The sequence below is a fragment of the Porites lutea genome, chromosome 13 (assembly GCF_958299795.1).
Source record: "Porites lutea chromosome 13, jaPorLute2.1, whole genome shotgun sequence".
In the NCBI taxonomy this organism is placed as follows: domain Eukaryota; kingdom Metazoa; phylum Cnidaria; class Anthozoa; order Scleractinia; family Poritidae; genus Porites; species Porites lutea.
Window position 1 is genome coordinate 4,225,229 of NC_133213.1, and position 14,098 is coordinate 4,239,326.

At 38.5% G+C, this 14,098-nt stretch overlaps 2 protein-coding genes across 2 annotated transcripts; both read left to right on the forward strand.

The window, feature by feature from the left end:
- Window positions 1-849: 849 nt before the first annotated feature.
- LOC140923616 (uncharacterized) lies at window positions 850-3,116 on the forward strand. Its single transcript, XM_073373689.1, has 2 exons — window positions 850-906; window positions 1,758-3,116. The coding sequence occupies exons 1-2, from the start codon at window positions 850-852 to the stop codon at window positions 2,628-2,630; spliced, it is 930 nt and encodes a 309-aa protein (XP_073229790.1). The 3' UTR covers window positions 2,631-3,116.
- An 871-nt stretch (window positions 3,117-3,987) lies between these two features.
- LOC140922867 (uncharacterized) lies at window positions 3,988-7,473 on the forward strand. The gene is made up of 3 exons (XM_073372900.1): window positions 3,988-4,222; window positions 5,491-5,916; window positions 6,692-7,473. Exons 1-3 carry the CDS (start codon window positions 4,003-4,005, stop codon window positions 6,793-6,795), a joined length of 750 nt encoding a protein of 249 aa, XP_073229001.1. The 5' UTR covers window positions 3,988-4,002; the 3' UTR covers window positions 6,796-7,473.
- The last annotated feature ends 6,625 nt before the right edge of the window (window positions 7,474-14,098 follow it).

Here is a 14,098-nt window from a genome sequence, read left to right on the forward strand (position 1 = left end):
AGAAGCGTCGCGTTGGCCACGTGCATATACTTCTCATTGCACGTGACGTCCAGCTCGTGCTTTCTAGGTTGATTCCGACGGTACTGGCTTCGTGTTACTTGACGATCCAAAATGACGTTGAAATGCCAAATACAGACCATCCACTATAAAAAGTCGTTAATTTTATGAACTTAAGTACCATGAAACGTTTGACTGTATCTTGAAACAAGAATGACAAAAAATCAATGAAAAGCCCGGAATTTGAGAAAGCGGATAATTCAGATTACTGATACCCAATCCAAGCGAGAGATAAAACCGATTTTCTTGTTATAAGCTTGCCTTCTGTTAATTAAAATCCATTTTGCAAAAAAGTTTACGGTTTGGTATAATCTCTCTTTGGAATTCCTTTAATTCGATCACGACGTACTAGTTTAGAGGATAATATTTTTTCATTGTTTCATAGGATTCGGACAAATCAGCCTATGTCCGTTTTGGCAACATAACCCCCAGTGTCGTGTGAATTCAATATCCTTAGGAACTCGTAAAACAATTAACTCGCAGTATCCGGTATTCACTTTAGCTTTTGAACTTGAGAGCCTTATCGCTCACGTGGCTAAGAGTTTTGCAAATTATTGAAACAAAAGAAAGTTTTCAAATATAAAGAAAAAAGTTCAGCTCCCATGCACAGGATTAGCTAAAGGGACCAGCATGGCCGTTGTTGCTTTGTTTTGGCACACCAATGTGGTGAACGTGACGTCGTGTGCAAATACACAATAAAAACGTAACGCAACTTACCGTGAAGCGGACAAATGCTACGTGTTCTAGCATGTCTTAGCAAAGCACGTGAGAAAATGCTTGCCAATGTTCTATATGAAACGTGATCTGGGACAGGGAAAAGCCAGAGCGGCTAAGCACTTAACTGCAGAGGTAAATTAAAATCCCTGATTAATAAATTGCCAGTACCTGTGTTCAAATGAGAACACGCTGGCTTCTTATGAAATGATGTCTGAAGCGTTATCTCATTTAGTTTAGATAAAAATAATTTTAAAATGGTCAATCCTAAGTTGATCAGATTCATAGGCTTTTCCCTGCCGGCGCAGTAACCCAATTATTAAATAGCCGAGAATAGATGTTGAAAATATGAACAGGTACCAGTAGAATATTTTGACGGCAAACTTGGCTATTTAAAATAGGCATTGTTGTCGTATCAGATTCCGTTTACATGGCAGACCAAGGCAGTTTTGGCAGAAATAGCGTCAAAGATCTCCTTGCGTGCGCCCGCGAAGAACATTTCTAAGGGACCGGTCATTATTTATCACCTGGGGGGGGTCGGAGGATTTTGGGGGGGATCACTTGATTTTTAGGAGAACAGAGGGGGGGATCAGTCGTAACTGAGAGCCCAAAAGGGGGGGATCACTGAAAATTTTGGAAGGATTCAGAGGGGGGACCACTCAAATCTGCTTGAACAATGCCAGTTTGAAAGCATACAACATAAATGTGCCCATTCTGCTGGGAGATGATAGCATTTGCAATCTCAATTTGTTCTAACACAACTTTATTTAAAAAACGGAAGTCTGTCACACTGGCGAATGTGTGCATATCAATTTATATCGAGAAAGCTTTGTTTTAACGCTTTTATATTTTTCCTTTTATAACGTGCTCATGACTTAGCTAATATTCATCTTTAAACATGACAGGTGAATTCTAAATTGTGAACTATATAAACTTCTGATAACTGAAACATTGTAAAAAGCGTGTTTGTTTGTTTTTTTTCTGAGTTAAATACGTACCGAAATGCTTCAGAAAACAGTAAGGCCGAAATACCCGGTGCGGCATATCTTAGTAAAATAGAGAGTTTTATTGAGGACCACTACGTCCGAGGAGAGCTCTTTTTTGAATTTTGTCGGGATGCCTGCAATAAGCAAAGCGATGCAAGCTCCACACTCTGTTCCTGGTGTACCAACAACAGATGGGTGGGACCAGTAACAGAAAGAATCCCTCAGCCTGTGCCAGACAAGCAAAATCCCGGGCACTTTATGGATGTGTACGAAACGCCGACAACAGGTCGTGCTCCAGACGATTATCAACCGAGGAAATGTCTGAAGGACTTGTACGAACAAAACGCCATCTCTGCGGGCAATCCAAATACCATCGCTGCTTTCTGTGCAACCTATAGTGTCGAGGAAAAGCATGTCATTGAATACCTAGGCCATCTAAATGATATCAACATCAGGAAGGATATTGGAACAAGAGAGGCTAAGGAGAAAAAAAGGTTAGAAGAGGAACTAACATACAAGGACTACCAGTGGGGCATACTTATTGAGAATGGCAAAGTTGAAAAGCTGAAGGTGAGACAGCTCGACCTGTACCTTAAGGAACATGGCCTGACCACTGTTGGTATAAAGCTGGACAAGATAAAGGCAATTCGCTACCATTACTATCGACAGAGAAGTCCAGGCAACGGGAATGAGTTGTCCAGCAGTGAGGAAGAGAGTGAAGAATCAGATACGGAGTTAGATGATGACGAGGATAGAGAAGATGATCTTGTCATTGCTGATCTCGATGAACAGTCAACTGTTCGTAAGCCAGTTTTAACTTTTGTACCAGATGACCAAATAGCTGAAGTTACTGTACAAGCAAACACTGGATGAAAAAAAAAAAAAGGAAAACAAAAAGAAAACAAACAAAAAAACGAACAAAAAAAAATTATAAAAATGTGAGCAAAGCTACAAAGGCTGATCTATTACACTATAGATGAAAGTAAAAAAGGAGACAGGAACAGTGGCCGATCCTAGCCCTTCCAGATGGCCGAATTGTCGCTAAATATGACCTGCTGATAGGGACTTGGCGGACTGCTATTTGGCACTCTAAAAAAAGTAACTTTGCAGTTTCAAGCACTGATTGCAGTTTCAAGCACTTTGCAGTTTTAAGCAAGATTGCTTGTATGTCAACTGAATTCAGATGTCTGGATCCAGACTAGAAAAAGACACGGATCAAGAGACACTTTTAAAAAAAGACTGCGCGATAACGGCTTTATTATGCTGTAAGTACATCATAGTTAGAAATACTACCTGTATATGAACGTTTAAAACACTAAATATACACGTCGAAAGGTGAATATGGGTACAAAGACATGGGGGGGGGGGATCACGAAAGTTATATATAGTTATGAGGGGGGATCACTTCAATAAAATAACATTTAAAGGGGGGATCGGCTAAATTTCATCGTGTTTAGCCCAAAATCCTCCGACCCACCCCAGGCGATAAATAATGACCGGTCCCTAAGTGTAAAGAGTGTTTATCTAAATGTATTTTTTTATTGACTTTGAAAAAGATATTAGACAATCCATATTATTGTTATTACAACCAACTAGAGAGAACTTCTACCTTTTACGATAGCTAATGAAAAGAAAAAAAAGTTAAATAAATAAGATACGTTATATGACAAAGGGATATCTAGGAGCTAAAATAAGCATTAATGTTTTCGTGCTAACTCCTAGCTATAAAATGATACTTTTTTAGCTCATTTTTTTTAACCCAGAGGTGACAGGTGACGGTCAAACCAACTTCGTGTTTCGTTTACTCATTTTCTCTTCTTTTCATTTCTTCAATTTATTCTTGAATTTGCTTTCTACTGAAATCGGTTAAAAATCAAGTAATAGCTAGGTCCTTAAATAACTTTTTTGAGAAAAGAAGGCACTGCATAACGTTTCGTCTACCGCACTGATTCTTCAGTTTTTGTCTCATTATCCCACTCAACCCCTGGCTATTTTGCTCAGTTCTACTTAGGAAAGTTGCCCTAATCGGTTAATTCGGAATTTATATATATTTAATGCGCTGAAAATAGACAATTTTGTTATTTTAATATATAAAAATAAGTTGCGACCGCGGGGAAAACATGTGAAACAGCCCGTGTGCTTAAATTAACTCTTGTGTTAAGTGCGTGAGAGCAAAAAGGTTAATTTAAGTTCAGAGAACGTATATACGATCTGATGAGTGTCAGGAGCTTATTGCAGACACAATATGCCGAACGTTATGAATTATGCGCATGCCCGGATGATGTTTTTGAAAAGTTTATATGTAAACAAGCTTGACAAGGAAAAGCATTCTTTGCATCGCGTCCAACGAAAAGCAATGCAAATAGAAGTACTAAGTTTGTACTTGAGTTTCTTTATGGAGATATGTGGAACGCTGGGCCGGACGTTAATATTTCTTCAAGTGATGCTGTTGTGTGCGAGTTCATGTAAGTCATGTATTAAGTACTGACCGAAATTAATTTTCAGAGTCCTTAATTTATCAAGTTTTAGAGATATGCCAGCGAAACACCCGGCTTTCACACCCTTTCATCAATTTTTGCTGTGTTGATATTTTGCATTAACAAAATTCAATTTATCTAACAAAAATGCGCTTTGCGAGAGAACAAAAGATCTTGGCTTCTGTTTGTCATGGATATGCTGATAACAGGCAAGTGCTACTTCAATAAATAATGACGACCATAAAATATTTTTCAAGCATATATTTTTTTTAATCACCAAACTTGTAATAATAAACCGAAGAAGGTTAGCCTAGTCTGTGTTTAGCCATGGGATTATACAGTCACCCTGTGCTGTGAATGCAACACAATAACTAAAAATAAGCTCTTTTAAATTAGTTTTTGGCACTAATACGTTCAAGGGTTCAAGGTCACTTGATTTCATTTGCTAGTTGAATATTTTTGTCACGTGCGAGGTCTATGTTTTATCAAATATCGTGCACCATGAAGAGCCGCTAAATTGACTGGAACATTGCACAGCGGGTTCGAAATGAACCTGGCGTAATAAAGATACATAATATTAATAGCTACTGCTAACGTAACCAAACCGGTGAGACTGCTTGTAGTCCCTCGGGTTTGCCTCGCTCGCTCGCTCGCATGCCGTTTATCACGTAACATGTTCGCCCGCGCCCCTTAGGGACAACTGCGAGTCATAAACTGGTCCGTTTCTACGAAAATTTAGGAAGCCTTTTCAAGATGTTGTCGTTTTTAAAAAATGGGACTCTTGTCCATCTATTTGTCTATTTTGTGATAGCACTTGATTATAGGAGCAGTAAGTTGCATCTTAACCCTGGGATCTTAACTGAGTAGCCTGAGAAAACAGCCGACGATTGGCGACGCTACCACTGGTTTCCCCGCCAAATGACGCCTAAGAAACGAGCGCAGATATTCCATACTGATAACACGTCACTACCCAGATATGGGTAGTGCTTCTGATTGGTCGTGCCGGGTGGGAAATTTGATTCAACCAATCAGAAGCACTACCCACATCTGGGTAGTGACGCGTCATCTCTGCGATCGTTTCTCAGACGTCATTAGGCAGGGAAACCAGTGGTAGCGTCGCCAAATATCGGCTGTTTTCTTAGGCCTCAGTGATTTGACAATGTTCAGTTTTTATCTTAATTTGAACGTCCCCAAGCGGATTAAATTAAAACTACCACTCATTAATGCTCACTGATATTGTATTTACTTTCTTTTAGCGGGTAATCCTTCCCCGACTTTAATATCAGGAGAAAAGCGCATAAGTTTGCAATGTCTACATAATTATATGCTTCTGGATATGGATTTGCAGGATATACCTGGACTCGAACCAGCCTCACTTCATTTGCGGCACTTCTCGTGTAAACCTTATCAAGTTCTGGACACACGAGCTATATTTCGCGTACCCTTTCAAGGTTGCGGGACAACTCGAGAGAGCAATTCGGACTACATCGTTTATGAAAATGTCGTGGATAACTCCAAGGAATCCAACGCTACACGCTTGTTGATCAGACACGCGCAAGAACTTCGTTATCCTTTCTCTTGCCGTTATCGTCAAAAGTATTTCCTAATATTGCAAGAAGGGCAGTCGGGCAAACGGGAAAATGAAATCAACAAGGGGAACGGAAACAGTACAAAAGAAAAAGGTAAATGTTATAGTTATAAACTGAATTCATGTTCTATATTGAATTAGTTAATAGAATCTTTACTTGCATAGTATCTACCAACCCCATACTGAAGAAAACTTGTTTATTTCACCGCAAAAAAACGAAGACAAGAGTACAGAAATACACAGACGCAATCTGGTGAGGAAGTCCAAAAAGAAACCATAAGGCTTATAGGTCTTTGGTTCCCCCAGAGTATAAGAGTATAAGTTTACAAGCCGGGCTCGCGCCATATATGTAACTTCCTATGTCTCGCGCGATAAATGTAAGTGTATAAACGTTATCGGTTATCTCTCGTATTTAGTGCCATATATCTTGTTCTAACTACCCGCCTGGATTAGCTATTGCTACTTGCTGGTAGATACTTCTTCTTATCTAATTCATGCTAAAATAAAGTTGTTGTTGTTTTTGGTCCCTCACCGAGAATTTGCCTTGCGTTGCCTTGCGTCTAGACTAGCGCAAACAGCAAGTGAATTTATTTTGAAACAATGAGACGCAATCCGTATCAGTAACATTAAAAGTACAGGGAGATTAACAGTCAGTGCGAGCATCAAATGCCTCGAAAACTTTGTCGTATTATGGTGGTGATCTTAGTATGAGGTTAAAAAAGACTGAAAATGAAAAGAAACAAACAAATAACAGCGACCGAGCTGTTTGTCTGTTTTTCACACAATGACTGTTTCCCACAAGTTACTGGGGAAAAACACTTTAGTCTTGTGTGTATAAATATATTAATCCTTTGTATTATATTTCCTAGTTTTCCCCGAAGAGGTTAAGAGGCGAACGAGCAGTGTGTCGCATGTTTTGCTACAAAAATATCTGGGGATTTTTCTCTTTGGAATGCATCTTCTATTTTCTTAATGATGAAGTTTGCAGTGGGTTTGGGACTCATCAGCGGAAGTGGACAATTTGTCTTCGATTTTTCAGATTCGTAGAAAAAGAATAGAAAAGTTGTAATTAAAGTACTGTTTTTTGACGTTAAACGATTCTAGAAGGAAGAAGAATTCAATATCGTCTGCAACGGCTTGCCCGCCTTTTGCTGACGTACAGAAAAGAGCCGTTCTGTAGGCTGACTCGATACCAGCTCGAAAGTTTTCAACAGGAGTTATATTACTTTTAGACAGTTATCATCATCATCATCATCATCATCATCATCATCATCATCATCATCATCATCATCATCATCATCATCACATCATCATCATCATTATCATCATCGTCATCGTCATCGCGCACATTAATATTAATAATAAACAAAAAAAAGCATTCAAAAGAGACAGATTTGCTAGTCATATACGAACTACATTTGTAAATAAGAAAAAGGAGAATATCTCACCGGAACAAGGGCAAGATATGAAAAGCATTCTATTTCACGAGATCGATGGATCCTGCAATCGCCGGAGTACTGTACAAACCAAGAAAAATTAATACAGCAAAGCACTGAACTGATAACTTATTGAAATTTTACTGCTAGCTTTTGAAAATTAAAATAGTAATAATAAATTAAGGGAAATACTGATAAACGCCATTTTACCAAGATGTTGTCGTTGTTGTTTTTTTCTTGAACAGTCAGTGACACTCAGCTGAAATTTGCTGACTGCAGTTTAGCCTGCGAATACGAGGAGGAAAGTCCTGGCGAAACGTCCCTGGTGGCGAGGAGCTAGGAGAAACGGCCGTATTCGCAGGCTAACTACAGTTTGAGCCGGTAACAGTTTAAAATGTAAATGTAGTAAGAATGACCCGAGTTGCCTTTCATATAGAGAAAAGTTTTCCCGCAAAAGAGGGTCACCTTCACAGACGAATCATCTGTAGCCAGCACAAATATAAGAAAAATGTGCCCCCCCCCCACCCCTCCCCCTGTCCCCTTGTCCAAGCCAAGAGATGACATCAGAGCTTGCGTCAGTATGCTCTGACTGTGTGGCCTTGACTAAGTTGACCCAGCATGTCGAACCAAAGTGTTTCAAGAAAGTTGAAACAGTTAGGCGGGTCACCCCTCGAACCGAGCTAATCTTTTAACGGTTCGCCAAGTTTTGTAAGGAATAAAGAAGAAGTTAAACTGGGTACCAGAGGTTTTTTTCTCGCGTGCGACGAAGAGCTTCGTCGCACGCTCAGCAGACCGGCGCCTTCCCAACTAAGCTAACCAGGCGGCTGTAAAACCCTCATATCCCCTTCTTTTTGCGATGAAAAAGTGTTCTTTCTTTTTTCACTCACTGGATTAACTATATTACAATTAATTTGACATTATTTTATCGGATCAATTATAAGTGAAACAAAAAATCCCGGTCTGAATAGGTAAGCGCCCTCATGGAAAGCCAAACAAAAGAGGATCGAGACCAATTTAAAATGCGCAAACGAAAATGAGCTGTCTTAAGTCAGTGTGTTCTGTTTCATTGTAAATCTAAAGATTTTGTTATAAAGTCTGACTGTATTGTTCGCTTGTTCCGCTCTAGAATGGAAAGAAAAAATGAAGAGGACAGAAACAAATTTAAAATGAGCACACTTATACACAGCAAATGAGCTGTCTTAAGTTTAAAAAGATTTTGTCATAAAGCCTGGCTTTGATATGCTCACGCTCGTACTTTGCATAGTTTCCCAGTGGTGAACATTTTAAGACAATAACATGCAGTTTGAGTTATGATAACTCAAACTGCATATTATTGTCTTAAAATGTTCACCACTGGGAAACTATCTTTCCGATTTATGCGTGCTATTTTAGTGACGACTGTCGCTTTGCTTTGTTTTTTATGGAACTTGCAGTGTCACTGAGAATTTCAGGGAAGAAGGGAAGATATAACATCGTCTTATCGATGAGAGTATTTTTTTTGTCCAATAGCGACGTAGTCGAGGGTTGGAGGAAGCCTGGAGTCCATTTTGTTTCTTGTCAGGTTCATAACCAGTACGATTATATGCAGCAGAAATTGTGGGAATTAAAGAAACTTGCCAATTGGATCAAATTTAAATTACTTAAAGCGCAAGAGAACATGACCACCAAGTGCGGCCATGTTGGTCAAGAACAAAAGTATTTATGTCCCTTGGGAACTTCTCATGTAAATTGTTCGAGAAAAAATTCTATTTTATTGACCCCCAACATGGCCGTCTTGTCACTTGGTTAAAAACCAAGAATTTTCCATTTCGACTAGCTTTTCCCTTGATGTTGCGATGCCTTGTTGTCATTCATTTAAACTACTGAGCAGCCTTTCGTACATTTTCTTTCTTTCTTTTTCTTTTTTCTTTCATTTGTTATTTCTTGTATCGTAGGAAGAATCCATGAAAACGCTGACCGGGGCCGAAGAAAGACAAAAGGCCAGAAAAAGGCTTTTGAAAGAATATTGCCTCAAGCACCCATCCAGTAAGAGGTTAACCCCAGCCGATTTATTCCATTTCGCTGTTGTTAAAAAATTGAGAGTGATCTATAGCGTAACACCTAAGGAGGCGTCTAAAACATTGGTTCGCGTGTTGGAGCAAGCTCTCGGTGACCCAGGCCCACATAAAAAGCGCTGGAACCTCTTCAAACGCTTATAAGTAACTATACAGAGGATGATTTATCGGAGCGTTTGAAAAGATTTTTCAAATTGGTTTTTGTTCGTGAACTATTGGACCGTTTGCTCTCTGCGTACAAGGACCGGCTCTTAAAACATACTCCTCGATACTTGGATATTAAAGGTAGTCATTGCCTCTTGTCCTCGTGACACTGAGGAACAAGAAAACAATAGCGTAGCTTTTCCAGAATTTATTCATTATTATACAGACAATGAAACACGTCGAGACCCACATTGGCAACGATATGAAAAGCTGTGCCATCCGTGCTCAATTGATTACGATTTTATTGGTCACTTTGAGACTCTGTAGAAGACGCCGCTCTCCTGCTTAAAATGACAGGACTGGAAAACCGCGCAACATTTCCTCCGATTCGCAACTCAACGGACTCAAATGAATTATTAAAGTACTTCTCCGAAGTTCCTGCTAAGGATATAATTGGCATTGGGAAATTTATCGCAGTGACTTTGAAATATTTGGTTACGATTACCTCGTTCCTGTGAAGGAACTTCTCTAGCCTGAGTATCAGGCGTTTCTGGGGGAACAGGGGAAAGATCTTAGCAAGGCCTGATACTCAGGTTAGAACTTCTAGACCACTATTAGTACATCTTTCCTTGTCCAGTAAAATATATTGGTCTTTTCTGTAGTTTTTTGGTTTTGTGTTGTATTTTTGTATTTTTGTTTGTTTGTTTGTTGTTTGCTTTGTTTTGTTTTCGTTTGTTTTTATAAAATAAATTAGATTGTATAGTGACGGATCCAGGATTTCGTTTACGCGTCTCAGTTTGTGCAAACCATTTGTAAATCATAGTTATGATACCAGAGATATGGTTTTAATAGGCTTCATTGGAATCATGTAGCTGTGATTAACAGAACTGTCATTAAATCACAGTTATGATTCCAGAGATGACTTCATAAGTCCTGTTGGAATCATAGTACTAGTGATGATTGATAATCATGCATTGGAATCATATAATTATGATGTTTTGGGTACACTTGTCAAAACATGTAACGATCTGTTATGATGTATGTAGGACTAATACATCACTAGATGAATCATCACATATGATTCTATGGCTTGAATTCCCGTATCAGTATATAACAGACCCCTTAACCGTTACAGGGGCTGTGTTGAATAGCTTTAAGGATTATTAAGGGAATAATCTAACAGTGCAAGTATTTTCTCAAATCCACACTTTTTTTGTTGAATTCACGAAAAGATTGTTTTGGAGAGGGTTTTAACAAGAAAAGCGGTATTTGATTCACGGAACCATCTCCTTAGGCACCATTAAAATTCAACTGGATTGATGAATTACTAAACAGAAATTGTATTAAATTGATACAAACATCTTCTGAGTTAATTACCTAATTCATTAATTTTTTTTGTTCCAGATCTCTACTCTTTGTTTCATTTTGTTAATACTTATAGATTTTTACGTCCCATCTGTGTGGGCGTTTACAAAGATGATGATCTTCTTTGCATTTATTTGTTCGTTCCGCTGTTCAAATATATAAAATTCGATACATTTTATCAATCTTTCCCCGGTATATTAATTTGTTCATCCTGTAGAATGATCAAATATGTGAAGTTCACATATTCATCATTTTATAATATTTTTGTTTTCAGCTTGAAGCAAGACAAGCCGCTCACTCGAGATTTTTTCTTCAGTGATTTTGAATTGGTCGTAGTAACATTTCCTACCTTATATTACTGGAGGTGAAGCTGGTCGATGCCCTGTCCAATTCATGATATTTACCAGAAGCTTCCATTTAGAGACGTCCGTTCTAGTGATTTAAAAATATGGGGAGGTGCCGTTGAGAACTAATCAGGTTCGATCATTTTGATATAGACGGAATAATAAAGCGTTTTCACTCACGTGGCCAGCGCCTATTCAAATTTATTGGAACAAAAGAGAGCGTTTGCGTAAGAAGAGTTCAACTCCCACAGGATTGGTTTGGGATACCAATATGGCCGCCGTTTCATGGTTTTGGGACCGTCCAATATGGCCGCCGTGACGTCATGTGAAAACACTCTATACGCTTAATATATAGAAGAGAAGAGTGACGTCATGTTACCCTAGTAGCGAAAATTTTGGATCTCAACAGTAAGGAGCTTACGAAACTACGACGGCGAGGGCAACGGGAACGTCAAAAAAGCAGTACGTTTAATGAGCAAAACAGCAACTCTACACGTGCATCACGCTTTTTGTACATTTCTTTGTCGTCCCTGCGAAACTGCAGCGCGAAATGACCAAATTTTGATTTGACTTGAGGACGGAAACGGCAAAGCGATAAATTTTACTCTCTCTCTCTCTCTCTGAACTCGGACGCAGCCCCCTCTCTTCAGTTCCGACCTAACTTCCCTACTTTCAAATAACTGGGTGACTTGGTTTAATGGCAAGAAAGTTTCAAAGAACGCGAAGTCTATTTTTCAGCGACGTTTTCATTGGCGTCACCGTTGTCGGATGGTAAGGTCCCTAATGTTTCTCGACAGAGACGGTCATTTGCATTGTCGAAAGAGGGAAGAAAAGAATGGGCCAACGGTTTCTTCCTGGATGCAATCGTGAACAGGAAAGTTATACATGTCAATTTTGCGTTTATTTCTGCAATATTTGCGGAACCACGCTTTGTTGAGATCCAGAAATAGTGCTACCAAGGCAACAGTACGTGACGTAACGGTGTGCTTCGTTGAGGGTTAATTAAGACGACCCCCTCAAGTTGAAGGGACAATATCACAAAATTTGCGCGAAAATGTGTCTTCCCACCTTTTGAATACCACAAATATATATTCTAGTTTTAAGAGAATATTTAATCCTCATAACTATTGTACGGAGTTTTACGAATAGTCTTTCACGCACTAGTCTTTATTTTAGCCTTAAGACAAGTTTCGTTTATTCAATTTATTATTTATTATTTATTCAGGTTTGAATAAACGAAACTTGTCTTAAGGCTAAAATAAAGACTAGTGCGTGAAAGACTATTCGTAAAACTCCGTACAATAGTTATGAGGATTATTTCCAAGTCTTTCGAGGTTTCAGCAAGAAAAGTTACCCAGAGAGAATATTTAGGCATTGAAAAATTAAGCATATACATGATGGTAGATTTAATAACTATGCCTGCAAAAATCACCACTAAAAAGTAAATTATGGTTAGTGCTCCCTGATGTAATGTTTTTTAATCTTCTTCATAAAGTTAAGTTGGTAAGTAAAGATTTTGGCACAGAATTGACCTTTAAACCGCGTTGTGACAATTAGATGTTTCGAGTAGCCATCGGGCTTGTGACGAGTTGTTGAAGTGGTTACTATGAGATACTTGGCTATTTAGAGGAAGGGAGGATTAAAAAAAAAACCGTTAACACGGTATTTTCGAGTGCATTGACTTAGTCTTAGTAACTTGGCACGTTGCTAAAATTCGGGGTGAACATGTGTGGCATCTTATTTTTTCTCTATTCCTCATTTTTGTTATTTGCGGAACAGTCTAAGCTCTTAGGCGACGATTTCCTTATTTTAGATCAGGATTTCAACTTTTCTCTTCACTGAGAATATTGTTTTCATAACACAGTAGAGCTATGAATATCAGATGACTACTGTATTCTAATAGCGTAGACAGTACAAGACTACTGGCAATTAGAAGTAAAAAAAGTATGGTACGAAACGTCTGTAAAACCTACGCAAAGACATGATGATATGGTTCGGATCACGTTTTTTTCTCTTTCATCCTTAATGTATCATTTTCAATTTCGTTCCCTTCCAATACTTTGTTGAAACATTTCATGATTTTTAGCATTTTAGTCTTTATAATTTTCCTCTAGTCTCACAATATTTAACACCCTCTTCGCTTTTAGCGGGTAAGTTAAATTAAATTTGTTAACTGATTTGAAAACGAAATAAAATAATTACAACGGTGAACACATTGCCTTGAAGTTGCTAATATTTCTGGTGACAACCAACGGAAGTTCCTCTTTCCACACGTTAAAGGACCCTTAAAAAGTCATGTATTTCTATCACGTCTTCAGTCCAAAAAACACTCTGGTAGAGATATTTACATCACCCTTGGTATGTAACTAAATCTTCTTATCTTAAAATCATATATTTGGCAGAAATAAATCTATTTTTCCACATCTCTGTACGTCGGCGTATTATTTACTAACCATTATTTTACAGATGTCCGCGAATTTTTTAATTGCTGGAAACGGAGAATATTGGGACATTATGCCCTCTTGGTGTGTTGCTAAAACAATTAATATTCTGCATCAGTATTTGCTTTAAGGCAGTCGCACGTATACTTGATGACCTTACAATGTGGCAACCGGTGTGGATCCGCGCCTGCACTTATTTGTACCTGTGATTCTGTCCTTTTTTTAAATTCTTTTTCGGGGGCCGGGGGAAGCTTCGGGGGTCCCCTCTATAATTTTAAAACCGCTCATACGGCCACCAAAATACAAAATAATGTATTTATCATTTCAAACATCTGAGTTTAACTTTGTTGACATAATGGCTCAATATCATGCCATTATGACGTCACATCACTGGATTTAATGAAATGAAACAAGTCTCATCAATGTTTCCCTAAAAGTACCCATAGTGCGAAAATTACTTCAATAGAAAGGTGGCTTATAAAATCATGGAGA

Bases quoted from the DNA above. Each gene is read 5' to 3' on its own strand.
- LOC140923616 (XM_073373689.1), top strand. From the start codon at position 850: ATGAAACGTGATCTGGGACAGGGAAAAGCCAGAGCGGCTAAGCACTTA. The intron at 907-1,757 runs GTAAATTAAAAT...TTTTTTTCTGAG, and splicing joins CTAAGCACTTAACTGCAGAG to TTAAATACGTACCGAAATGC.
- LOC140922867 (XM_073372900.1), top strand. From the start codon at position 4,003: ATGCCGAACGTTATGAATTATGCGCATGCCCGGATGATGTTTTTGAAA. The intron at 4,223-5,490 runs GTAAGTCATGTA...ACTTTCTTTTAG, and splicing joins GCTGTTGTGTGCGAGTTCAT to CGGGTAATCCTTCCCCGACT. The intron at 5,917-6,691 runs GTAAATGTTATA...TATATTTCCTAG, and splicing joins AAACAGTACAAAAGAAAAAG to TTTTCCCCGAAGAGGTTAAG.